This window comes from Corvus hawaiiensis, chromosome 8, assembly GCF_020740725.1.
Source record: "Corvus hawaiiensis isolate bCorHaw1 chromosome 8, bCorHaw1.pri.cur, whole genome shotgun sequence".
In the NCBI taxonomy this organism is placed as follows: Eukaryota; Metazoa; Chordata; class Aves; order Passeriformes; family Corvidae; genus Corvus; species Corvus hawaiiensis.
In genome coordinates, this window is record NC_063220.1 from 8,435,389 (window position 1) to 8,462,989 (window position 27,601).

The 27,601-nt window shown below is 48.4% G+C and overlaps 1 protein-coding gene across 6 annotated transcripts; it reads right to left on the bottom strand.

Annotated features, from left to right (window-relative positions):
- Window positions 1-45: 45 nt before the first annotated feature.
- Window positions 46-27,465, bottom strand: VWA2 (von Willebrand factor A domain containing 2). 6 transcript variants are annotated; one of them, XM_048311108.1, is made up of 17 exons: window positions 27,193-27,465; window positions 25,558-25,752; window positions 22,503-22,582; window positions 22,373-22,431; window positions 21,741-21,815; window positions 19,646-19,779; window positions 18,188-18,297; window positions 9,726-9,745; window positions 9,551-9,641; window positions 8,633-8,763; window positions 7,834-7,966; window positions 7,337-7,392; window positions 6,388-6,495; window positions 5,017-5,598; window positions 4,145-4,696; window positions 1,082-1,204; window positions 46-351 (listed from the first exon to the last, which is right to left on the bottom strand). In XM_048311108.1, exons 2-17 carry the CDS (start codon window positions 25,636-25,638, stop codon window positions 218-220), a joined length of 2,469 nt encoding a protein of 822 aa, XP_048167065.1. In that variant the 5' UTR covers window positions 25,639-25,752; window positions 27,193-27,465; the 3' UTR covers window positions 46-217. The 6 variants fall into 6 exon arrangements, with proteins under 6 accessions (XP_048167065.1, XP_048167064.1, XP_048167063.1 ...); XM_048311107.1 differs by having other exon boundaries at window positions 5,017-5,595; window positions 9,551-9,745; window positions 27,193-27,464; XM_048311106.1 differs by having other exon boundaries at window positions 9,551-9,745; window positions 27,193-27,464.
- Between the last annotated feature and the right edge of the window lie 136 nt (window positions 27,466-27,601).

Here is a 27,601-nt window from a genome sequence, read left to right on the forward strand (position 1 = left end):
CGACCTTAAGACCCGGATGAGGGAATGCAAAATGCCAGAAAGAAATACTTAAACACAAGTATTTACTTCAATTATAAAAGAAAGAGAGCACTGGGAAGCCCAGTTTGTGCAATACAGGAACTGGGAATAGCCTCAACACAGTCCCTGTGCTGGACAATGCCTGTGAGTGGCAGAAAGTGTTCCTGGACAGAGAACTGGAGCCCTCGGCACATCTGTGTCAGTGCCTCTGATCCATTTGCCTTTTGCTGTGCTGGAGGGCTCTGGAGAAGTGCTGCAAACCCCTTGGACTCCACTTCACATGGGAATGCAGAGGAAGGGCTGGAGATCTCGGAGCGTCACCCCGGAGAACTCCTGTTGCAGAAGACAAGCACAGATGTGGGATGGGGGCTTTAGGACCAAGTGATAAGGTCACACTCAGTCCACAACAACCAAACAAGCATTCCCCTAGCCTTAGCTGACAGATATTAGAGGCCACTGGAAGTCAGAATTTCTGGGTTCAGGTAAAAAGCAAAATACTGGGCAAGGGGAAAACCCACTTAAATTGAGAACTTCATGCTATGGGCACAGGACCAGAGACTCCCCCACCCCTCTAGAGAGCCAGAGACTCCCCACCTCCTGGCCATTGCTCCCCTGCTGAACAGAAGGAAGGCAATGGGGAAGCTTTTACACCATGAACAGCACTGAAAGTAATAGGGAGGGGGTCCAACAGAAACAGCTCCCTCCCATTAAAAGGGAGTCAAGTCTTTTCACCTGGGGAGCCTAGGAAAGATTCTTTCTTGTAGCAGGGCAGAGGGAAAAGGGGAACAGAACAGAGTGGAAGGCTACCAAAATTATTAGATCTTCTTGAGGTCCCCTCACAGTCAACTCACTTAGTGGATGTGTAAAAATGCACAGCTTCTTGAGAGAAGCCCTTGCTCCCCTCAGCACCCCAAACCTCTCCACTTTCCATAAGATAGAGACCACCTCAGCACCAAGACCTGGCCACCCAACAGCTGTCCAAGAGTTACAGCCACTTCTGTGCTTCAGGGAGAGGTGGAGATGTGGGATCAGTTCGGAGGGGCTGCTGCCAGCTGATCCTTACTGGTCTCGCAGTGGGGTCCTTCCCAGCCGTGGCACTCGCAGCGGTAGCTCCCCGGCCCAAGGATGCACACGCCCTGGTTCATGCACGGGTTGGGCTTGCACAGGTTCACGGGGCTTCTTGCTTCTGCAACAGACATAAGCAGAGGAGTAGGCTCAGGCATCTCTGGAGTGTTACTAGCTAGGACCCACATCCATCAGGAATGCTGCAAAACATGATATCAAGGGCTAATGGGACTGGAAAAACATTAACATGGCAGAGGGTGCAAGCCACAACCCTGTCTTGACACTTTAACCTAGAGAGCAGAATGGCTTTGCTAGGTGTCCTAATCTGGAGGAGAATATTCCTAGTAAAGTCTAAAAGAGTGACATCATGATAGGCTGCATACCACAGAAAAGCAAAATGGAGCATCTTCAGAGCTGTGAGCACCCCCAAACTCCCCACATCCAGACATGGACAACACAGAGCAAGACACATGCCCTGCTCTAACAAGTTCACAATCCCAAATGCCACTGAAGTTCAAACCTCACTTTGCCCCAGAAAGGACAAAAGTTTCCACTAGAGAGGAATAAGGAGAAGTTGCCAGCTGGGAAGCGAGGATGGCATGAATGGAAAACAACACAGGGAAAATTTCTGGGCTTCTTTTCTAGGAGGTTTGAGAGCAGCCTGCAAGCACAGCCCAAGCTATTAGCCCTGTTGTTATGAAGTATGTGACAGCTTTCCCAACCCTCTCAACACAACAGAGCCCAGCTGTCAGCAGGGCTGGCAGTGTTCCATGCTGCCTTGCTGCCAATACATTAGGTTAAGTAGCAGCATCCCAGAGGGATTTGCTTCCAGTCTGCTGGCAACACCACTGCAGTGTTGGTGAGGGTGCGAAATTCCTCTGCTCAACAGCTACATGGTGCAGAGCTGCTTGCCTTAGTCTTTGCTCCAGGGTAGAAAAAACACAGAAAGAATAGGAAAAGGAGAAGAAGAAAGAATACAAATACCATCCCCTACCTGTCAGGCAGCTTTCTACAGCTTAACACACACTGTGCTCATTCTCACTGTACAGATATGTGCACATCAAGTCTCAACCTACACCTAACACTGGCAAAATTATAATTGAATTTTTTCTTGGACAGTCCTAGATCTGAGACATCTCAATCTTTAGCTCCGGTGGATTTTATAGGGAACCCAGCTGGGGTCAGAAACGTTTTTGTCATCATGGGACTTCTGAGATGGGGTCCTGCCTGATAGTGTATCCCCCAGGGTGGACACTTCCACTTTGATTGGGCTGGAAGAGCCACTGGCAATGAAAGCTGGATCTCTTGGACACGCTGCTCATCTCCCAGGTGCTGCTGTTCCCCAGGGAGCTGCTCCATGGTGCTCTGCTCTACAGGTCATGTGTCCACCACATCCCTCCAGGGCTGCTCCACAGCATAACCTCACAGTCCCTGCTTTGGGGAATCATTTCTCTGAATTCAAGCCTGCTGTTAACATACCTTAAACAAGGTTCTTGCACTTTGATGATCCCAATAACTTGTATTTCTATTAATCAGATTCATATCTATTTAACGCTTGGGATCTTTTCTCCTAAACCCTGGGTCCTTTATTTCTGTACTCTTTTCAGCTGAGCCTCAGAATTAATACCATATTCCAGGTACCTAGAGGCAGGGTCTGTTTCTCATGAGTCATATATTTTTTGAAGTCCTTTCACAGACAATGATTCTGTTATTAAGCCTCGGACTTGGGAGTAGAAGACTGAGTGAAGGGCTTATCTTTACATCGCCCTTGGTCCCAGCCTATCTAGTACAAGCTGTGATTACCTGCACATGAAACGAAAGCAGCAATTCAGTCTCAGGAAATGGTATGTTATTACCCTGACTCCTTGAACCTTGCTGTCTCTTCCCCTTCACCCCTGGCATTTTAGCTAATTTCAAGGTACAGTACATTGTTTTTGTAATAACACAGCTGAAAGTACCACTACAACAGAAACACGCTGAAAAGCTCCAGGTAGAAACCATCTGCAGAGCCTGCCAGGAGAGGGGCTCCTCACCCCAAAGAGATGATGCTATAGCTCTTTCTAAGCCTGAAGGAGACACGGGCATGCCCAGAGATGAAAAGGACCTCTGTGCTGAAGCTCAAACATGCTTCTCCGTTTGATTTTACAAACATGTTAAAACATAATAAAAGCAAATAGCTAGATGTTAAACTTAGGCTATTTTGAATGAGAAAACAAGGCATTGTATTTTAACTAGGAGCACTTTCACCACCACTGTCTGCAAACTAGGGCTGCTGTCCTTTTTGAAAAGCTGATTTCCATAAAATACAGGCACTCACATTCAGGACTCTAAGTTTCAAAGAAAGTGCACCTTTATTTTTAGCCTCTCACAAATGCAAGTTTTATAGGAATATTTGAAATTCTTCCTTCCACTTTGAAGATAAGGATTTGGTCCTACAAACAAGATTAATCACAATTTGTCTGAAAGCCTAGTTTAACAGTCTGAAGGCTTCAAAATTGACAGATTCTGTTTTTAAGATTAAATACAGTGCAACACAAATAAAATCTCAAAAGCCTACATGATAACTGCAGTAGTGGGATATTAAGGAGGAACGGGAATGATGAGGTTGTAGACTCACCACTTTACAAACACCTGGTCACAAACCTGTTGAACAAGAGAGCAGAGACCTCACTCAGGGACCAGCACAAAAAAGGGACCCATTAAGCCCCCCCCCAGCAACACTGCAGGGGTACAGTAACACACAGCAAATTCTACAGATATAAAATAACATCAGAAAAAGAGCAAACTTCTTTTTCTTTCAGAGAAAGCAGAACCTAGACCTAGCAGGACTGGAAAGAGCCAGTCACACTATGCCCACTCTCACGCACTGGACTGAATCTTAGGGAAGTTGGTTACTATTCCTCTAGGATTGCTTTGGACAGTCATCAGATCTCTGTGTCATAGTTTCCCCATCTGTAAAAGGTAAAAGATAGTATCGAGTTCAGTCAGTACAACATCAGAAAACCTACAACAGCAGCAGCTGGTGGCACTGACAGAGAGAGTGGACTGGAGGCTCTCCTACCTTCACAGATCCTTTCGATGATAAGCCCTTGGTAATACTGCAGGTCTTCATAGGAGGAGATGTGGACCAGATAGCTGGGAGACCCAGCAACTCTCAGCAGCGTGTCCCTCTCTGCATCCCCAACAACAACCACGAACACTAAGATGCCGTTGTGCCTCAGCTGCTGAGCTGGGGCAGCTGCATCCTGCATGCCACCTCCATTGGTGAGCAGCACCACCACCTTGTTGACACCAGGTCTTGCTCCCTTCTGCACGGTCATTACATCACTGTAAACATGGAGCAAGGCACTTCCAGCAGAGGCTGAGTCCCCAAGGAAAGGCACCTGGTCGATGGCCTGGACAACAGCAGAGTTGCTTGTGTGGGTGTCCAAAGCAAACACAGTGTGAGCTTTGCTGCCATAGATCACCAGCGCAATTTGGGTGACATCCCGGTCAATGACGAAGTGCAAACAGCTGCTCCTGACAAAGCGCCTCAGATGCAGAAAGTTCTCCAGGCCAACTCCAGACGAGGCATCCACAGCAAATGCCAAGTCAAGAGACTGGGCCTGGCAGCCTGTGGAAAGGAGCACAAATATGGTATCTCTCAGAACATGCATCTACTCCTTTCTGACTGAAAAACAGCAGTGGGAGGAAATCGTGGGCAAAATTCAACACTGGTGATCACCAACTGTGAAGGGTGATCTGTGTCCCTTTCACAGTCATAGGCAGAGATTCATCACAAAAATCACTCATGGAAGGTTAGTCCCTGGATCTGTGACTAAAACCAAAACAAGGATATTCATCCTTCTGTCCTTCCCTCCTCCCTGATGAAATTCAGGACACCTCTGCATGGTTTCGCAGACTTGTTCCACAATGCCCCTACCACGCTTTTACCTTCAGGACTGCCCACACTGCAGATTTTTCTCTGCAGCTCTGGGATCCTGTTGAACAGGTCCTGGGGGTCGGAGTAGACAATGGTCTGCTGTGGATTGCCAGTCACTGTGGTCAGCTCTGCTCTCATGAAGCTGTTGCCTACGCCGATCAAGAACAGATTTTGGTCCTTTGCGTACTTAGCGGCTTCTGCCACCGAATCCTGGGACTTGGAGTCAGTGAGCAGGACAACCACACGTGGGAGATCATCCTGCACATCTGCAAAGACTGGGGTACTCCTAAAACCGTGCTGTGCAATGTGTTGCAGGGCTCTGCCTGTCAGGGTTCTTCCTCCACTGAAATTCAAGGCATCAATACTCTTCATGAGACTGAATGCATCCTTGTGTTGGCCCAGTTCGATGGGTATCTTGACATCATCATCGTACAGGGCCACCCCCACGCTCATTGGCGAGTCCTGGCCCACCATGGCTTGGAGGAATCTCTTGAGGAAGGCCTTGAAGCGCAGGAACCCTTCCAGTGTGACCCCTGCTGAACTGTCCATGAGAAAAAGGAGATCCACGCCACACTCAAGGCTCAGCTTTGCTGCTGGAAAGGGAGAAGGCGATTAGTCATTTGCAGGGCAATCCCTGCAGGGGCCTGCTGGAAGCGTTGTGGAGAGGGGACATTGTGTCCAGTAACCCAAACATTTTGCCACTCACATCATGAGCTGGAGGACAAATGTGCCAGGAGCAGGCTTTGCTTCGGTTGGATGCCATATAAGCCTTTAGAGACAGGAAATATCTGTGGGAATTCATGAACTTTTGGATGGCAAACTTCAAATCAGAAATGGCAACTCCACCCTCTTAGTGCTGTGGGCAAAACACTCTGAATGACACAATCACATATTGGAGAGAGAGTCCAAGCACCAGACCCTCACCTATGACACCCTGAGATGCTTCGAAGTGGGAGCCTTGGTCCTGGGGAATGTAAGTACAAGGTGCTTTCTAATGATCAGGAGTTTTTGGCTTTTTTTGCACTGAACCCCCAAAACCAGGAGCTCCTGCTGGACCCATGTGTGCAGGGAGGGGACCAACAGACACATCCATGTCTCTCCCAGTGTCTCTGTTCTCCTGATCACATGGCAGCTGCATTTAGACACAAAGGCAGCCATGCCAGGGTGAGACTGTCAATATTGGTTCTCTCCGTACCCACATGGTGTCTGAACAGCAGGACCCAGTCACTGGGCCTGACACAGTTGGGATCAGCATGAGAATGAACTCGGCCTGCCTTCTGGAGAAAAGCCCAACCCCAGGTGTCCCCATGGTGGCACAAAGGGCACCACGAAGGCAGGACTCGGCCGAGAGGGAAGGAGACAGAGCACACGTTCACACCTACCACAGTGGACGTCTGCTGCGTACCCCAGCACGCAGAGGCAGTGGTATCTGTCCAGTCCCTCTGGGACACACGTGCCACCATTCTGGCACGGCTGGGAGTCACAAGGGTCTAAACAGGACAGGGGAGAGAAAGACAGGGAGTCAGCAGGGAGCCTGCCCCTCCCCATCCTCTGCCAGTGTGAGCATCGCCATTAGCGGAAAAAGGGTCACAGCTCTGCTCCTCTTGCTACAAGTTTGAACTAACACAGCGCCATGTGTACTCTCACCTCCATGGCAATTTCCTTTTGGGATGGGTCTCCAGCAGGCTATAGCAAGAAAGCAAACCAGACTGTGACTTCATTTGATTTGGAACAATGCCAGTGACACCATATTCGTATAAACAGAGAAATGCTAAAGGTCCTGTGCCCTGCCAGATTTACAGCACCAATGAAGGGGTCAGGGTCTGGTCTGCTGCTTAGACAGTGTTGTACTGATAAAGGAAATAAAGCTGCTGTCACCTGAACTTGCAAAAAGGACTGAAGGACCACAGCTATTTCAACAGCCAAAAAATAGGCTGGTGATCATCATGTGTCAGGCTCCCTGCTAACCTGATGCTGCTTATGGTACCAAGTGTATGACTGGAGGCATCACCGCGTGCTCCTCTGGCTGGAGAACACTGACTCCCTGCAGGCACTGGGAAACAGTGCAAGACTCTGCCCCCGGGACATGAACAGCCGAGGATTCACCAGCTCCTCAAGTGGAGGAGAAATTACTGGGAGACATTTTAATCCAAAAGAACTCTGGTCATAGACACCCATGAGAAACAAAAAAATTGATTAAATATCTACTGACCACTGTCTCTCACTCAGAACAAAATTTTTGAGAAGTGAAAGCAAACACCTGTCTTTTTGTTCTTTAGTTATTACCTCTCCTGCTTCATAAATTAAAATTTTGGAAAAGCAAACTCCCACCTGGACATACAGTTCGGAAGCACCTGGATGGGTGTTTTATCAAGACTCGCTTCCACCTGAAACAGGAATTTAAATATAAATATTAACAAGGTGCCTTTAAGGTTGACCTTACTGTGTTTTCAATGGAACAAATTTTCCTTTGAAAACACAGGTTTTCAAAACAAGTATTTAAAAAAAAAGCCCATTCTAAATGAGGTGGCAAAAGGAAAAACATAATTGCATCAAATCTACCATTTTGATTTTGAATTCAGCTGTAATCTTTACATTTAAAGATTATGGATGCATTTTTAAGACTCAAAAAAATTATTTTGTTTGCTTGCTTCTCAGATCAGCCAATGATCAGAACAGAGACTCTTCCTAGGACTAGAGACCATGCTTGCATCAGTCTTCTGAGGGATCTTCATCCCAGTAACAGTCAAGGTCAGATAAAAGCCTCATTACTGTATTTCTTATCTCTCAGCCCCATGCATTTTTAGAGATGTGGGTGTCCAGCTTACCTGATGAAAGGGCACAGTGAAGCCTGCACTGCATTGGGCTGCTTTGAGCCTTTCCAACACACATAGTTGCCAGCCAGTTCTTTCACAGTTTCCAGGGTCCTTCGTTCACAAGGGTGGGACTCAACTTTGCAGCCTGTAGCAAAGTAAAAGGCAAACTTGCATCATTTGCCTGAAAATACAAAGGCTGTGAGAGCAGACAGCCATTTTCAACTACCTGACAACAACAGACTGGGCAGAGCTTCCAACAGCCTCCATGAGACCCCAGAGGAGAAATTTCCCAGTGAAAATCTCACCAGCCTACTCTACTTTCCAGGGAGCTAAATATTCAGCCTCCTCTGATTTGCTACAAACCTCGTACTGCTGAGTTCACGGTTCAATGACAGCTTTTCAGCCTCTTTGGTGCCTTTATCATTCATGTGTTTGATGTTCTGCTACCTCTGGAGCAGTCTAGTTCTATCCTTTATAACTCCTGCAAGCCCCAGGTGCCTGCCCTTAACACACAGCCAAGTCCATTAGAAAATTTAACACAACTGCGTTTAGCCCTCTATCCCCTGTCACATGAGCAAAAGCCAGTACTCCCACTTCCAGAGGAGAACTAGGATGCAGAAAGATTTAGGATTCTGCAGCTTGGAGGCATTTGGAGAGCATGCCATCCAGTTTGGGCACCAGAAGCAGGTTGCCTCGAAGTGCACCACCTGCTAATTCCCCTGTATGCTTCCTGACACTGCCCTATCTTCCTCAGGCAGTGCCATGGTCCAAGCTAAAAGCATGGGCACGGAGGTGGGGCCAGCAGGGTCACCTGGAGCAGTGGCAGTGCAGACAGGGTCACTCAAGGTGCTGTACAGGCCGTTGGCAGCATCATCAGCATCTCCAGCAAAGAGCAGGTGCCGCTCAGGGGGCTCACTGGCCAGCACATGCAGCTCCTCCCACCTGCCAAGCAAGGGACAGGTCAGCTGCTCAGTCTCCCCCACAAAGAATTAAGAATCAAAACCAACCCTGTGCAACAAATAGAGAGTTGATGCAAAACCATGGCACTCTTCAGTTTCCAAAATCCTGGCATGTTTAGTCTCAGGCAGTAGCGTAGCTCTACTCAGTGGAAGTTTCCTTTATCAACTCTAGTGCTCCTCCTACATCAGCCACCAAGTCAGTGTTTCCTCCATGCCTGTATTGCCCTGCAAACTCCCTTTTGTCATGGTTTAAGTTTGGTATTCCCAAATTTAGTGGTCTCACTGAAACCAGGTCTACACTTGCTTCCCCTCTCACCTCCAGCTGGAAACATGAAAGGCAAAGATCATGGATTGAGGTAAGAACAATTTTTGAGAACAGAAATGAGATGAGAAATCAAACAGTAACAGCAGCAATAACAATATTAATAACAAAAGGTGTAAGACAAAATCAATTTACTTGGAAAGTTTGTCTCAATACCGACTGTTTTGTCCACCACCCTTCCTCTCTCTGAAGGAAGAGAGTCCTTTTCCCCTGCCCCTGGCAATGATAAAATGGTATGGATTATCTCCTAGACACACCTACAACCACACCCGCCCCCCCAGCTACAGAAAAAAAAAAAAAAAAAATTACTCTGTACTCTGCTCTGGCAAAAACTAGGACACCTTTTCTCTTTCCAAAATTCGTATCTAGCCCAAGATGACCCGTCACTCACCAGGACTTGCCATTTGGCTAGCTGGGTGTCTACTTCCCACTCTGGAGAGTTTCCTACCTTGGAAACTTGATTCCCACTGCAAAAACTATGATGTGTCTTTCCTTCACCTGCATTGCAGGCATTGCAGTGCTGCCCTGGGACTTTCCATCTGAAATGATGATCAGGACTTCAGGGACACTTGAGTTTCTGCCACCAGGGAAACCCTTATGAAGAATGTACTTCAGAGCCTGACCTGTCTCTGTGCTCCCACCTCTAGAAAGCAAGGAGATATAATCAGAAAAGAAAAAAATCAGAATTTCTCCCCTGCTACTGAATTTACCATTGGGTTTCAAATTTTTACTCTCTGGTAATGGGAAATGAAGCCTATTTCTGCTTGTCGCCACACAACTTATCCATGGGGATGTCTAATCCTGTCATTCTTCTCATCTTCCTACCCACAGTTCCCATCTATTCACCCTGACCTCCCTCCTCTCAAACCCAGAGTGGTCTCCAAGAGACTTCAAACATACAGTGGAGTGTTTCTGCAATTGGTGCAGTATTACAGCTGGTGATGGGTCAGTAGCTCTGACTAAGGAAGAGGTGACCAGTCCGGAGAAATGGTCCCAAAAGGAATCACCTTCCCAAGGTCCAGTGTCTTCCCTCAGCTGCTGGCTAGGAGGGCCCGTGCAGAAGCTGTCAGCTCTTTAGTGATTATCAGCTTGTGATTTCAGCTCAGCTCTGCAGGGCAGTCTCCAGGCCAGACCAGAGAGAGACGAGAGGCCCGTGTAGCTGTTCCACACGAAGTAGATTTTATTGGTCCAGCGAAGGGGAGCCAGGGATGAGAGCTCTCTGTCTCACAGGGGCAGAGGGCTAGCTTTTACAGGGATACGGGGGGTGGGTGCCAGAGGGTAAAGGCCAATGGGTTACAAAGGATCTGCATAGGGTCACCCAGAGAATTCTGGGTCTGTCTTTTCTCGCCATGAGCAAAAGGTTAGCTGCCTTCCACGGGAGTCCTGCTGGGAGATTGTTCCATCTCCTTATCTCAGCAGACATCCCTCCAGGGCAGTGGCTGGGCATACCCCAAAGTGCAGTAACCAGAACTCTTGGGATATTTGAATTTTATTCCCAGCTTTGACAAATGTCTCTATAGCTTCTGTTTTCCATCTGGAAATCGTGCTCATTTTAGCTGTCAAAGGGGTGCCAGGTGTGGCCCTTTGTGACACAGGCGCCTTGTGTCAGGGCCCTGGATGATGCGGGCCATTGTGGTGCCCGGAGGCCCTTGTGACACGGTGGAGCCCCGCCCTGCCCTACCAGGGGGTATCCAAGGGGCGCGGAGCCCTGGGGAGCCCAGTCCCGCCAGAGCCGCTCTCGCAGGAGGAAGCAGCTCCCGGGATCCCTGTGCGCCGCACGACGTCAGACGTGAAGGAGGACAAGGTGAACCCCAACTCACAGCACCCCAGCCCCTTGCCCGGCTGGCTGCAAGACCAGGCCCTCAGTGGGCAGTGGCTGGGGGCAGGCGGCGGCTCAGGCCTGCCCCTGTCGGACACTGAGGAGGAGGGGGCCTTTGTCAACATGGACAAAGACTGGGAATACGACTCGGATCAAGAGCTTTCCCAGTGGGGAGGCATTAGCAGCCAAGAACTTTGCCTCCGGGAAGAAGTGACAATCCAAGAGTTTTACCAAGGACAAGAAGAAGTGACGACCCAGGAAGTTTCTCCATGGGGAGTTGTGACACACCAAGAGTTGCATCAGAGGGAGGTAGGTGTGAAAGTCCAGTGGGGGCATGGCACACAGCAAGAGCTGTACAACTGGGAAGAAAGCCTGACAGTCCAGGAGCTGTACCCATGGCAGGAAGAGGATGAGATATGCCAAGAATTGTCCCAGTGGGAAGAAGACCTGACATGCCAAGAGCTGTCCCAGTGGGAAGGGGAGGGACACCAGGAACTGTCTCCTTTGGAAGAAGATGTGCAAGGCCACCTGCACATGTACCAATGGCAAGGAGACAAGAGACTCCCCCCAGAGTTGCCCCAAGTGGGAGACAACAAGGACATGGAGTTATCACAAGGAAAAGACTACAATGTCCAGGAGCTACCCCAGTGGGAAAAAGACAGGAGTGACCAAAAGCTGCCCCAGTGGGAAGGAAGTGTCAGCAGCCAGGGGCTGCCCCAACAGGCAGAAGGTGTCAGTTGCAAGATCTGGGACAAACCCTTGTACCCAGAGAAGGATGAGGATGCCCAGGAGGGGCCCGCCTCTCCCAGCAGCGTGGGCACCCAGGTGGCAGGAGAGGCAGCCCGTGAGCTGCCCAGCGCCTCTCCTGCCCCGCCGAGTCCCACAGAGGATGAGCTGGCAGCCGCTGCTGCTCCAGCTGGAGCTGCTGAGGAGGAGCAGCCCCCCGAGCCTCTGCCTGCCGAGGTGGAAAAGGCACCAGGTTCTCCTGGCCTCAGGGAGGAGGTGCCATCGGCAGCGCCAGAGAGCCCAGTCCCTGCTCCACACAGCCCCCCAGGCTACAGCCAGGCTCTGCTGGACTTGGCGTGGCACATCAGCCATGAGGTGGTGCGAGAGGCTGTGCTTGAGGTCCAGGCAGCAGGCCAGCAGCCACAGCAACAGAGGGACCTGGAGCAAAGCACGGCTGCAGGACTAGAAGCAGCAGCTCCAGAACAAAAGCAAGAGAGCCCCATCTCTGCCCTGCACAGCCCCTGCTGCACCCCCAGCCCCTCGCCTAGCCCACTGAGAGCCCAAGCCCTCAGTGAGCAGCAGGAGGAGGCAGCCAGGGGCTCAGTCCTGGCAGAGAAAGAGACTGAGGACAGCGACTCGGCTGGGGAGCTTGAGCTTTCTCAGTGCGAGCATGAGGAACACACAGAGCTGCCCCAAGGAGAAAACAACAAATACCAGGAAGGCTCCAAAGGGGAAGCCTGCATTGAGCAGGAGCTGTCCCGAGAAGAAGCCCAGAACGAGCAGGATGTGTTCCAAGGGGAAGCCGGCATTGAGCAGGAGCTGTCCCTGGAAGAAACCAGTAATGACCAGGAAGGGCTCCAAGGGGAAGCCTGCATTGAGCAGGAGCTGTCCCCTGGATATGCCAGCAACGACCAAGATGTGTTCCAAGGGGAAGCCTGCATTGAGCAGGAGCTGTCCCCTGGATATGCCAGCAACGACCAGGATGTGTTCCAAGGGGAAGCCTGCATTGAGCAGGAGCCGTCCCGAGAAGAAGACAGGAACAATCAGGATGTGTTCCAAGGGGAAGCCTGCATTGAGCAGGAACTGTCCCTGGAAGAAGCCAGAAACGACCAGGATGTGCTCCAAGGGGAAGCCTGCATTGAGCAGGAGCTGTCCCCTGGATATGCCAGCAACGACCAGGATGTGTTCCAAGGGGAAGCCTGCATTGAGCAGGAGCCGTCCCGAGAAGAAGACAGGAACAATCAGGATGTGTTCCAAGGGGAAGCCTGCATTGAGCAGGAACTGTCCCTGGAAGAAGCCAGAAACGACCAGGAAGGGCTCCAAGGGGAAGCCTGCATTGAGCAGGAGCTCTCCCCAGTAAAAGCCGGTAGCTACCACGAGCTCTCCGACAGGGATGAATCCACTGGGGATGAGCTGTCCCTGGAAGAAGCCACCAATGACCAGGATGTGTTCCAAGGGGAAGCCTGCATTGAGCAGGAGCTGTCCCTGGAAGAAACCAGTAATGACCAGGAAGGGCTCCAAGGGGAAGCCTCTATTGAGCAGGAGCTGTCCCCTGGATATGCCTGTAACAACCAGGATGTGTTCCAAGGGGAAGCCTGCATTGAGCAGGAGCTGTCCCGAGAAGAAGACAGGAAGGACCAGGAAGGGTTCAAAGGCCAAGCCTGCATTGAGCAGGAGCTGTCTCTGGAAGAAGCCAGAAACGACCAGGAAGGGCTCCAAGGGGAAGCCTGCATTGAGCAGGAGCTCTCCCCAGTAAAAGCCGGTAGCTACTACGAGCTCTCCGACAGGGATGAATCCACTGGGGATGAGCTGTCCCTGGAAGAAGCCACCAGTGACCAGGAGGGGCTCCAAGGGGAAGCCTGCATTGAGCAGGAGCTCTCCCCAGAAGAAGCCGGAAGCTACCACAAGCTCTCCGATTGGGATGAATCCATTGTGAACGAGCTGTCCCTAGGAGAAGCCAGCAGCTACATAGAAGTGTCTGACTGGGAAGAAGGCACGGAGCAAGGCCTTTGTCAGGGACAAGTCGGTAGATCCCAGAATCTCTCTGACTGGAAGGAATACAGCAAGCATGAGCTGTCCCATGGAGATGTTGGTAGCTACCAAGAAGTGTCTGATTGGAAAGAGTCCACTGGCCAGGAGCTTTCTGAAGAGGAAGACTCCATTGGCCAGGAGGTTTCCAAAGGGAATGGCAAGAGACCTTCAGCTCAGTCTAGCTGGGAAAATGACAGTGACCGAGACCTGATGCAGGACAGCTGGGAACAGAACATGGGGGACAAGCCCTTGCTGCGGGAGGAGGACGAGTGGGATGGAGTGAGCCTCCTCGAGCTCCGTGAAGAAGACAGAGAGCTGGGAGGTTTGGCAGGAGGCAGGCTCCCAGTGCCTGCCCCTCGCGAGGCTTGGGTTGAGCACGGGCCATCTGAGCCGTGCCCCCAAGTGCCGCTCTGTGCCTCACCTCCCCAGCTGGGAGCGCAGGCCCTCAGCCAGCAGCTGGGTCCCCGCAAGAAACGCCCCTCCCGCCTCGGGCGGGCGCTGCGGATGCTGCGCAGCCTGTTCCGCTGCCCCTGCCTGGCGCCACAGCCCGAGGATTAGGGCTGCGGCCGGCGCCAGCCCGGGCCTCCTGGACGGCAGCTGGCCGGCAGCCTGCCCCACGTCCTGGGGGAGCCACACGGGCTGCCTTTGCCTGGACATGTCCCTGCAGCCTCAGCAGTCCCCGGCTGCTTGGGAGCATCCCAAGCCACTCTCCCCAAGAGCAAATATTACCCGTGTGGCCAGCCTCCAACCAGTATCCATGCGGGACACTTGGTGCCAGGTGGCTCAGCGGTGAAGGCCAGAGACTCTGCAGGGTGGGAAGAGACCTTGAAAGTCATCCAGTCCCACCCTCACCCTGGCACCACCATCATCACCCTGAAACCATGTCCCCAAGTGCCACATCCAGACAAGACTTGAACACTTCCAGAGACAGTGACTCTACCACCTCCCTGAGCAACTTCTTGCAATCAATTCCTGACCACTCTGTCAGGGAAAAGTTGTTTGGAATATTTAATCTGAACCTCCCCTGCTGGAATCCAAGGCCATTTCCTCTCATCCTGAAAGGACTACGTGCTGATCCTTTGGGATTTCATCCATGAGGAATGGCCACAGACAGGAGGCATTGCTCCCAGGACTCCACTGCACGACTTCACCAAACAATTCTTCCAAAACAGAGGGAAGTTGGCTTTAAGAAATAATAGCAGTAGTGAAAAAAAAAAACAAAAAAACCCACACACCCAAAAAACAACACAAAACACAAAAAAAACGACAAAAAGAAAAAAATAGGACTAATAATAATATAAAGAAGATGAAGAAGTTGAAGAAATAGTAGTAGTGAACAAGAAAAAGAATTAAGCATAAGAACAAGAAAAAAAAGAGTAAGAATAATAATAGGAATAGAATAAGAGAAAAGAAGAAGAAGAATAGGAATAATTAAAGGTTTTAGAATAAGAAAAATGGAAAAAAAAAGGAATAAGAAGGAGAAAAAGAATATGAACAGGAAAAGGAATAAGAATAATAAGAAGAAAAATAAAAAAGAATAAGGAGAAGAATAGGAAAAGGAATAACAATTTAAACAAGAATAGGAGAAAGAAGAATTATAAGAATGAGAATAAAAATAAGGATAAGAATAAAAATAAGGACTAAGGATAAGAATAAGTTGATACAGAAGAAGAAATAGTAGAAGTAAACACTAAGAAGAAAAAGAAGAAGAATAGGGATAAGAAGAAGATGAAGATGAAATAGTAGTAGAAAATTATTACTATTATTATTACAACAATATCAAGTTAAAATACACATCTACACATACTCTAGCATCACCGAATGGTTTAGTTTGGGAAGGACCTCAAAGGTCACCTAGTTCCAACAGAGTCTCTTCTGCTCTCTCTGAGACTGAAAGAAATAGCTCCTATTTTTCTTCCTCTCTCCTTCACATTTCCCGTTAAATAAAATCCACATTAAATAAAATCCGTATGTTGTCATCATATGGTCTCATTTGCGCCTGAATTCAGGCAGAGGCAGCTCTCTCTGAAACACATTCTCTGCCCAGACTGTCTTCAAAGCAGAGGTTCCCCAACCCTCTGAGGACCTCAGTCGCTCTCCTCTGAACTCATTCAAGTAGGTCCAAACCCTTCCTATCCAGGGGCCCCCAGACAAAGATGTAGTGGTGCAGGTGAGATCTCAAAAAATGGACTAGAGGGCCACAATCACCTCCCTTGACCTGCAGCTCTTTGCTCCTTTCCATGCAGCTCAGCCCATGGGTGCCTTTTTGGGCTGGCTCACGCTGAGCTTCTCCTCCATCAGCATCCCCAAGTCCTTCTCCTCAGCCCCTGCCCCACTCAGCTTCTTCCCACATATGGCACAGACCTGGTGATAATAAAGGCACTAGAGCAGAGTGCACATTTCAAGCTGTCTTCTAATTTTGTCATGCTATAAATAATTTCCTGTAATTGCCCTTTAGGGCTGCTTTTATTGCTATCCAGAGCAATCCAGGGGAATCAAACCGTAAGTGTCACTCCTTCCTTGGAGGATTCACAGTTCTTTGTCTGCATTGAAACAAACACACCTCATTTGCTTTCTGAACATCCATCCTTTGCCCTAGCATCTGATTCCTAGCACCTCTGATTTTCACAGAAACTTTTTTCGCTCTGTACTTGCCAGGCCTCTTTGCTTTGAACTTCTTCCTTCTCTGCATTTCCATAATTTCCAAGCATACTCAGTGACCATGTGTTCATAGCAAGTCCAAATTTGCCTTTTTCTGACCAGATGTCTATGAGATGTTTCGGTGAAGAGTGCTTTGCATGAGGAAAAATACGTTGTGCATAGTGAGTGTGGTTACTAAATCTTGATGAACTCAGTACACTGTGCCCATGTGAGCCCTGAGGATTAGAAAATTTAATAAAGAGCTCATTAAATTGATTTGCTTATTAATTTGTATTTAGAGCTTCACTGGGTTTTGACACAGTAGAATTGTGTTTGAGGCATTACTCCAATAAAGATTTTCTGAAGTACAAGGAAATCTGGACTTTACCCGCTATCTTTCTTCAGGGGACAGCACTAAGAAGGTTTCTCTCCAGCTGCTGACTTACATGAAAGAAGTCCATATGAAATTTAGCTTGAGATTACCACTGAGTATGGCTGGAACTGGCCAATGAATTCCAAAGCTATTTGGAAAGCATTCACAGAGAGAGACTGGCAGTCTCCAAATAAATCACAAAAGCTTCACTTCAGCCCGGTGCTGCCTCCTTCCAAGTGCTGTCAGCTCCGGGCTGAAGTCAGAAAAGGCCTCACTGGCCAAAGGCTCATCAGAAGCACATCAAGGAACCTCTCAAGCAAGATGTCAAACACCCCTTTTTTTTCAGAAGCCAACTGGAATGCATCCATAACTATTTTATCTACTTCAAAATGTCAGCTTTTCATTTTAACTAGATGAAATAGCCAGGCAAAAAGTCATCATTTCTGTTTGATCTGTCAGCATCCCTCTGTTGTCATCAAGGAAATGCAGTGCCAGACAGCAAATGCTGCTTCACTTTCTCTGCTCTCACAGACTTTCAACAACAACCAGAGAGGAGGAATGTATCTTGTTTTCTGTAAGTTTTTCCTGTAACAGTACACCAGAGGTTTTCTCGATTTGCTAAACTCATCAAAAGAAATACAACAAAATCCAGCCAACTGATCTTGCTTGAAAAATGAAAAACTGATCACATTTGCTTGCAATATGTACATCATGTTGAGAGCGGCAGATATCCATGGGAAATGTTGATCTAACCCTTAGTCCTAAAGCAGATCAGCTAAAAGAGTAGACATCCACAGGCCTTACCAGTACCTCATCTATCATCAAAACAAGTGTTATTTAGGGATGATTGTCAGATCCTTAGTAGAGCCAAATGTGTGTCTCCAAGATGGAAAGTTTGGATTTTGAGAGGCTCTAAGGACAGCTCTTCTTTGGACTTCTGGCTCCATTTCCTGAGTCATGGGAAGACATCCAAGTCTTAACATTCAGGAAAAAAAAAGGTTTCCATTTGAAAACCTGATCCTCTTGAATTCAGCAAGCACACATAGATATCTACAGACCAGCAGTTTGTCACTAATTCACAGGAGTTAGTGACAAACTGTAACCACCAAAAAATGAAGCAGCACACTGTGCTGCCTTCGCTCAGCCATGAGGGAACACCATGCTTGTTTTTCCACACAGGATGTAACCCACTGCCTGGCTCAAACAGACAGAAAGACCTGGAGAACTCTCTGTTTAATGATCTGGACAACTCTCTCACATTCTAAAGGGACACTGAAAACTTTATCCCCTCTCAGCTTTCACTGAGACAGACCAGGTTTCACATTTTTAGTGGATTGTGGATTATGGACCACAGTATTCATTCACCTCCGTCCCTGGGAGCATCACACTGGTGGTACAAGCACAGCAGAAGCAGAGATTTCTAAACCTCAAAAAACCTCTCAATTCAGAGATTATTCATAGCCCAGAAAAAGAGAAGAGCTGTAAAATAAGCTGACCTGAACACAGTCCTCTTGATTCTCTCTTTCACTTCTTGTTTGGTTAGATAAGAATCCAGTGGGAATTCAAGGTGGGGAGTTGAGCTAAACTGTATCATTCCCACACGGACCTAAAAGGAAAGGTTAAAGGTTATGAAAGGTGTCTGTGCAAGTTTTACTCTTCTGATCAACTTACAAACCTGGGAAGTCTAAATTGTAAAGAGGCAAACTCTGTTTTCACCGTTGAGCCACTGACACTGTAAATGAACTTTAAAATAGAGCAGAAACTCCAGTATTATCTATACAGACTATAAACAAGGCAAAAAAGTTTATCTGGAAACAACAGGAGCCTCTGTAGCAGTTACAGGCAGCTCAGGATCTATATTTATCCACCCAGAGCAGCTCACAGCCTCAGGGACAGTAAGTTTATAAATAACACCTTCTACACCAACCCATTTACACACTGTGCAGGCAATCTTTCCATTACTAAGAGAGGCTCCCTCTGGCAATGAGCACAGCAGGCAACACAAACCAATACTTTTTCTAATAGCTTCTCTAAAACCATTTTCTCCAGCTGAAACCCCAAATACGCTAAATGGTCTGTACTGGGCAATGCATCCAGACTTCTTGTAAGACTTCTCTGAAGTCTTACAATAAGTATTATGGAATGTGACAGCTTCAAAGGTGAAAAGACTACTAAGTTTTAGTCCAGTCTATGTGAGGATTAAGTGAAAGGCTAGGGGAAAGATGGTAGTTAAAATATAAAACAAAACACCACACCAAATCTGCAAATATTAAATATTCATTGACACAGCCTTCCCAAAGACCTGACATTTATTTGGAAAGGTTCTGCCATAGAATCAAGTGCAGCAACCTGCCCAGCCTGCTCCAAGGCCCTCAGCTGAGGTAGTGTTGTGGGGCTGATGCACACCTGGAACCGCAGCCAGTCTGGCTTGAAATCCCCTCAGAAAAAACCCCAGGATGTGTCATTCAGGCCCAGAGGTGCCTCAAGGCTGACTCCAGGGAGCAAGACCTAAGACTACAGCAGCACAGCATCCATCTCCTTCTGGGGGAAGCAGAGCAAGCAGACTACATAATTTACATCTATGCAGAAAGGTGGTTAACTTCCCAGAGATTAATTCTGCAGTTTTCCAAGGAAAAGCAACAGAAAGATCCAATTACTTTAATCGATGAGCATCCAAACCAAAATAAAATTGGTAAAAAAACCCCAGATAATAATCTTTAACCTGAAGGACTATGTCTTTTCTCAAGATCAAAAGGAACTGCTTAAAATCTGTGAAGAATCAAGAAGCATTCTCCAATCCCACTGCTCCACAAACTGCATCTTTCTGAATAAATACTCTGCCCCCATGGCAGCTGGTAGGTTGAATTTTGCAATTTTACTCAGCATGTTACCACTGGCCTTTAGACACACTGCCGAGCTGTTTGAAAATTAGAGGAGATATTCCTGACACTCACTCTGTCTGGATGGATGTCCAAGGCATCACAGAGCTTGCCTGCAAAGTGCTTGGACCTTTCAAAGCTTCCTTTGCCAATGCTGTAGGAGCCATCCAGGAGGAAAAGGACATCTAACGAGGCAGAGCACTGCATCACTAGGAGAAAAAAATACATACACTGTGAAACCACGCTTTGTTAGCCCCACTCTCTGGAAGCAGGCAGCCAAGAGCTGAAAATCCAGACAAATTGCAGAGGATGGACTGGGCCAGCCCAGTGGTCACAACCCGAAGCCCACATCCATCCCTGCTCTGGCCTGCAGCAGCTCCAGCTCAGCTCTCAGTCTGACAGACTGACTTTGGAGTTCAAGGCCCCAGCCTGGTCCCAGAGACAGCACAGGAGCAGCCAGTGCAGTGAAGTATCACAAAATACAGGGAGAGATGCTCTCCCAGAGAGGACACAGAGGGAGGGGTGAGCAGCAGGGAGAGGGAGCCATGCCCAGTGGGACCTGCAGGCTCTCCCAGCCCAAGGCACAGATGTAAATCCAGGAGACATTTGCAAAGTCCACTGAGTCCCACAGAGCCCAGTGTGTTTCATCTGCAGCACATTTTTCAAAACAGGCTCTCATTTTCCTGAACACGAACTCTCTGAACAGCTCCCAGACAGTGACAGAAACACTTTTCATGAAAATCTGCCTTTTATTTCCTCTTCAGAGATGTGTCTTTCTATCACCCCTGCCTGCATGAACATGACTGCTCCCAAGTATAAGTTTCTGAGGTGCTTCTGCTGCAGTGGAAACCCACAATGTCACATAAATAAATAAATAAATGGCATTTTGCAGACTCTGAAGAGTCGTTTTCAAGGCATTTAAAGGGAAATTTTTAAGTCTCCTCTGCAGCATATGCCAGATTCAGCTTCAAGGGAAAATGAATCCAGAAGTTCAATAGAGATCAAGCATACCAACCCCGTAAGAGCTGTGCTGGCTGGTGACGTTACTCTATGCCCATTACTATAATCTTTTTGTTAGTTATCACTACCTTTTCCAAATCATTCCTGCTAGCCAAAACCTGAATTTATAATTAGGGTTTTCTAATACCAGGTTACAGGGATTGAAAGCTGTGAGGCATTCCCTTCTGGGTCACTGGTTCTTCTAACGGGGCACCCAGCCTTGCCCTGGGGCACTGTGCTGAGGACAAGCTGGAGCACAGCCTCCCTGCCAGCGGCGTCCCAGCTTGTCAGCCCTGCCCTCGGAGCTGGGCTGAACCTGGAGATGCAACAGGGCTGTTATCCCTGCCTAAGCATGCACAGAGAAAACTGCAGAGCCCCCAGATTGGGGTCAGCATGGAGAAACACTCCTCAGGCGGCTCTGGAGTTGAGGAGTGCAATGCAGCTCTTCTCCAGGCACTCGTAAGCAGGATGTCTGCAGCCCACCAAGGGACTCCTGGTGACGTGCAGGAGGGAGAAACACCCAAACACTCATCCTCGGGATGGAAAATCTGAGCTGAACACGTGGTACTACAAGATAGAGCTGGAGGCCATGCCTGGCATAGGAATAAATGCAATTTATCCCTTGACAGACAATAGGAAACAAATGGCTATCAGGAGAGAATTCATGACAGAGTTTATCAGTAACCGATTGCAAGCACAATAAGGGAGCTGCAGGTGAACATATGCTGGCCAGCCAGAGCCCCATCACTCCTGCTCCCAGCATCCTGACTGGTGCTGGCTTTACAGCCTGAAAAAAACACCCACGTGGGAGGTCTGATCAAGTCTGTAATTAAACACAGGTCTTTAAATCAGGATTGCTTGGAGTAGGCACTGAAGGAACTGACAGAAACACCATCCAGTTGGCAAAGAGCCAATTTGGGAGAAACAGAGTAGATCACTTCCCAGGAGAACTAACCCCAATGGGGAAGAAAGCCAGGCTAGGGCAGAGGCAGCCACAGTGCTGTGCTTGCCAGAGCATTGATGGGGAGTTTATAGATTGAAGAGGGGCTGATAAATGTAAATAACTACAACAACAAAAAACTTAAAAAGACCCAAAACAAAACACACCAAAACAACCAAAGAAAGAGGGAATTCAGAAATAGAAAAGACTTGCTTTATAAAACAAACTTACACTGGCCAGCAGCTGCGATCTTGCCAATCATCTCCTGGTCAACATGGATTTGTTGTATACCCAACACCAGCAAAGCTGTGGGATCAAGCAGATAATCATCCATGAACAAGATACACAGGGTTTCACCTGTAACAGCAAAAATGCTGGTTTGCTGTATAGGTTTCACAGTTGCAAAAATAATTTGATTACACAGCACTGTATCTGTGTCAGGAAATTCCTTCTAGCAGGGACACAGAGAGCATGAAAAATACCAAGGACATGACTCTAGCACACAGGATAGTCCCTCTGCTCACTGCATGCAGGGACACAGTGCAAGAATGAGAGCTAGGCCAGCCTTAGGCTTCTGAGACTACAGTCATAAACACTGGAGAGATTTATGCACTTTTAATATCTTAACATCAGCTTTTCCCATATCAATTAGACACTTTACATACAGATCAGCCATGTGTTCGAATTCTCAGAAAAGCTGTTTCTCCAGGTATTATCTTCTCCCCTTTTATGTGAAACTATGTTTCAGAAGTTTATCCCTAAACCGCCTGGAGAGGCTCTGACTTGGCTCTCCTTCCTCAGAGAAGGGATGGGGAAGCACCTGAGACAAAACCACTGATGCAAAACGGCAACTTTAAACATACCTTGGGAAAGCAGGAAAATGCAGATGGACTCAAATGACAAGATGTTCATGGTGACAAATCTGGAGGGAAAAAACAAACAAACAAACAAGGAGAGGAATGGAAATCCAATTCCTAAAGCTGATTTCTTTACCTGCAGCTGATCATCTTCCTGGGCGTCTCAGGTGATGAGCTCAGAAACATGCAGTCTGAGGGGCAAAAGTAATTCCTGCCCTGGGGAGAAGGGTGGGGAACAGATAGAAGGAAAAACCATGAAAATGAAGAAATGATAGAAAAGAAAATCTCTCTACATACTCCTCTCCTCTCCCATCACATCCGGAGGGAGCAGCCCTGGCAGGGGAGGAGGGACAGCCTAACCCTGCTTCCCCTCCCCTCCATGCCCACGCAGACCTCTCCTCTCCTCCCTCTTCAGTGCACCTCCCTCTCACAGCTGAGTCCCACCGGGGCCCCATGTCCCTGGGGAAGCCGGTGCAGAGCCGAACAGAGCTGCTCCGGGGGTTCACCGAGCACTCCCGAGCCGCATCCCCCCGAGCTCCCCATCAGCTCCGGCCGGGGCGTCCCGGCTGTGGAGCCCAGCACAGAGGACCTGTCCCTGTCCCTCGGGTCCTGCAGCGCTGCTGCCCGACCCCATCACGGGTCTCCAACAACACTCAAGCCCAGGCTCTTTCATGCCTTATGTTTTCCAAGGACTGGCTTTCTGGGGAGATGTTTTTATGCATAACTGTCCAGCAAAGTCAATTTTCTGCTCATTTTTCCTTTGAAATCAGCGAGGCTGCCATCACATCATAGGTGGATTTCAGTGACACTTTCAAGTATGCCCAGATTTAGACCAAATGTATCTAGTAGAGCTCTTGGCTTTCTATTTCAAACATGTGTATTTATCTTTTCTCCAGATTAAAAGCACTCACCAGAGCATACTTGACCAGATTCCTGATGGGTCTCTGCCCCTGTTATTGCAAAGCAGACTTTCTTCATGTAGTTAAAGAAAAGTAAGAACATTTCTTGATAACCAGCTCTATTAATTGCTGTTCCAAGAAAACAGAGGGGGATTTTTCTCAGGAAAGACTTGTGTCTGCAGCAAATTATATACCTTTCACATCAGACAAGGCAAGATACCCCTAGCAGGCCATGCTCAGTTACCTGCATGGGTACACAGTGAAGAGGGGATTAAGAAATCCCCTCCAGGATTACCCCACTAGGGATTACAGACACAATAACACTGTCTTTCAGTGCCAGATGCATCAAGCATCACCCTTCAGCACATCCTCCCAACACCCCCACAAGACTGCCCCCACCAAATTAACAGATCCCAGGCTTGGCTAAGTAAAGGGAGGTCAACACAATACATGACTTCATTGGAGAACCCCCAATGTGTGTCTCTCAGGAGCTTCAAGCTCTGCACATGCCACAGAGAAAAGGTCATTCTTCTGCCATGCCTCAAGGACATTCTTTCTAGGAGCTATTTCCAGAGTGCACATCACCCAAATCAGGACAGGCCTCTGCTTGCAGTCATGTGTGACAGGTATGGGGGGATTTCACATTGTTTTCACACAAAACATTGACAGGTCGAGATGTTTCCACAACTTGGTCTTATCTTGGGTTTAAATCAACTAATCTGCAGGATGAATTCTTTGCCTTTCAGCCCAGCCAGACCCTCAGCAGCAGGAATTGAAAGCAAGCTTCATCATCACCTGCTGCTCGTCAGCATTAGTCCAGGCTTAGCAGCAGCAACCTTAAACAGCAGCTTTGCTGGGGGATGGTGTAGTGAGTGAAGGACCTTTTCATTTTATCTTCTCAGCCCTTAAGATAGGGAATGATCTACCTCAATACTGAGAAAAAAAAAATTTTTTTTAAGCCATACTAAGTCAAAACTCCTATTTTTGTACCCAGATTCTCACTTGGACACATGAATATGACGACAACTTACTTGAAGCTAAGAGTTGCAACCATGTGTACTGTATTTGGAGGAGTGAGACCAGAGACAGGAGAGAGAGGTAAAGCGGAGAAAAGCTCTTCTTGACAAGTACCTTCCCAACATGTGTTTCAACGCTGCAAAGTATCACTCATTTGAACAGAGGAGAAAGCAGGAAAGATTACACTGCATATTCATTAAAGCACGTTCTTTACAAGCTAAGTAACCTCCTGTCACTGCTGAGGAATGGCCCCAGCTTGCTGAGGGGACCCACTGCTACATGCTCATCTGATATTCAGATGTAGGGAGGGAAGAGAGGAGACCAATCTTGCTGACTCCTTTTTCAGTCTCTCTCAGCATGTTTTCCATAAGTAAATTTCACTTTTATGTTCTTGACAAGGTTTGGAGGCAGTGGACAACTTCTATTAGGAGCCCCATGCATCACCTCTGCCCAGCAACAGGCATTGCCTGGGGGCAGCTCACAGTGGGATCTGAAACTGAAGGGGTGAGAAGGAAGACAACAGGGAAATGTTTAACTTCTCCTTAAAACAAACATCACAAATTTCAGTCTAAAAGTTTTGACAATGTTTTTCTCCAAAGGATAAACAAGATTAAACTTCCATAAGATGCTCTACAAAACCAGCTTATTTTTTCTCCCTCACCCAGTTCTGCAGCAAGGGAGTTTTGAGAGGCTCTTCTCCCCTGCACAATAAAGGCTCCTGTATGTAAAGAGACCTTGATCCTGCAGCACTGCTCACATGGGGTACTGTCAAAATCAACATGCTGCAGATCAGGTCCTGTACAACCAATGAGTTACAGAATAAAAGACACTTTTCTGACCTGAGAGCTTTTGCTACACTTACTATGTAGTTTGTTCTGACAGAAGTGCTTATGCTACTGACTTTGCCTGTGGCTAGAGCAGCAGGAGTGTCCCCATGAATGTCTCACTTTTTAGATCTTTTGCCAAATGCAAACCCACCCAAGCGAGCCAGAGCTTGCCTCAGCATCACAAGCACTCGATGCTTGTAGCAGTGGGCAGCTAGGGTAGATGCTGGGAAGAAATGTTTTCTGGAGCGGCTGAGAAAAGGGGAACAGTGATCTGCAGGAATTTGGTGTCTTAGGTCAAAGAGCAGCATAAGAAAATAGACAAGCAAACAATATAATTATATTGAGGTTATTAAAGCATACAGGTAACTTTGTTACACACTCTACTGAGAACTCATTCAAGGCTATGGGTTCTGGAGCAATTACTATAATTAGTTTTGTCACCCCTCACCTGAGCTGGGCAAATCTGGGTAGCGAATCTCCAGCTGGGTGTCTGGCCTAATCTGCACTGCTTTGCACCAGCCAGAAACATCCACACCTGAGGTAGATCAACTACTGATCTACCTACAGCAGGAGCAGGTGTGAATTGTTCCCAAAGAATGGAGTGGGAGAGCTGTCAGCTTCAGTTGATTCCCGACACCGGAGGCTGGAGAGAGAGAGGAAAAATCCTTTTTTAACATCTCTGGCATTCAATGTAGCTCTCACAATCTGATACATGCTGAGATCATCTCCTACCTACCCCCTATTATAGAACTAACCCAAATGCTCACCTTATCTTCCTGCTGCATCTCTGTGAGCCCCAAAGGACAAGCCATAGCCTGGGAATGATCTTCATGGTGTCAGTCCCACAAACATGTACAAGCTGTTACCTGCACGCATTTTCAGGACAGTGGTCTGTGGGCCCTTCCGAAAAGGAGACTTCCTGAAGGACCTACTTTAGAAAGTCGGGATCTTCCACGTGGATTTTTTTTTTTTTAATAACTCTGATAGGGTCAAGAGAGATCGACTTTCTAAGCCATTCCATCTACTTATTCCTCTCAGAGTCTTCCTGGAAGACCAAGACATCTTTAAGAGCACGCACTGAGAATGACACGGTTAATAGCCCAGCACACATAAGATGAGGAGTGGGTCAGCACACACACTGCCTATCCAGTGCAGCCCTTGCTGAATAAAGTGGGAAAATCTGATTGCATGGAGGATTTGTCTCACAGTGATGTCTCATCTTCACTATGCAAAATAAAAAAGTTACTCTCATTTCCTGCATGAAGTGCAAGTGTCCGGACACATCACAGGTATCATCCCAGGCCCTTCAGTCCTTCCTTGATTATCAAGACTTGATCAAGTTGTTCTTGTGTCTTTTGCTGAAAGATTTTTATTAAGTACATGAGACAGAACCTGTTGGAAAGCCTGCCCTGGCAGGTTCAGCACTTTCCCCTAGCTGCACCCCAAAATTGCTAGAAACAAACTAATTAAAGCACTAGAGCACGGGCAGAGTCTGATTTCCTGGGTGGTGGGGTTTTTTGTTATTTTACTAACGTGGCATGGCACTATTTATTTATTGGAGTGAACAGTTTCACACCGTGTTCCGGCTGAGCTGGGGCAATCCCTGCTCTGAGCTCGGGGGTCCCTGCAGGGGGACCAGAGGCACAGCGGCCGGGGCTCCTGCAGACCCGGGCTGGGACCTCGGCTGCGGAACCGGCCTTTTGGGTGCCTCCTGCCCCCGGCCGCACAGGGGCTCTGAGCCGGCTGCCGCATCTCCGCTGCCCCGCGCACCCCGCAGAAGGGACAGCAAGGTGTCCCCGCCGGCACCGCCCGGGACCAGCCCCAGCCCTCCCCGGGAAGGCTCTGCCGGGCTCCATCGCCTCCCCGTCCTGCTCCACGCCGGCTGGGGAGGCAGCGGCCCGGGGCAGCCGGAGGAGGAGCCGGGCGGGGACTGCCCTTGAAGCCCGCTGCACAGCCGGCTCCGCTGAGCAAGCGTACCCCCAGCACTTCTGAGCCCCACACGGCCCCTACCCTCCCAGCCGGAGGTTTAAGATGTTCTCGACTAAAAAGGGGGGGGAAAAAAGCGCTCCGAGTCGCACTTTACCTTTTCTCGGCAGACTCTGCACGGCCCTTGTGCACCTGCGGGGGTTATGAGCAGCCTTTTCCCACCTGGATTTACACCGTGTTCAGCTGGGACAGCCTCTCCTCCACATCCACCACAGCCTGAACCTACAGCTACGACCTGGGGGTGGGGAAACAACACCAGGAACACCCACATTGCTGTAGGTTACCCTTAGGAGGAACATTGGTGTCCACTCCTCCAACAGACTCCGTAAAGCCGAGAATGTCAGCAGCCCTGGAGCACAGCCAGCAGCCCCGGCAGCAGCACAGAGCTGAAGGACAGCCCCAGTCACACTGCCTCACAGCAGCACCGAAGTAGCTTCATGCAGGATCCAATTTTTTTCGAGAATGTTTTTCCTAATGCTTGCTTTTCCACAGAAAACTACGCTTGA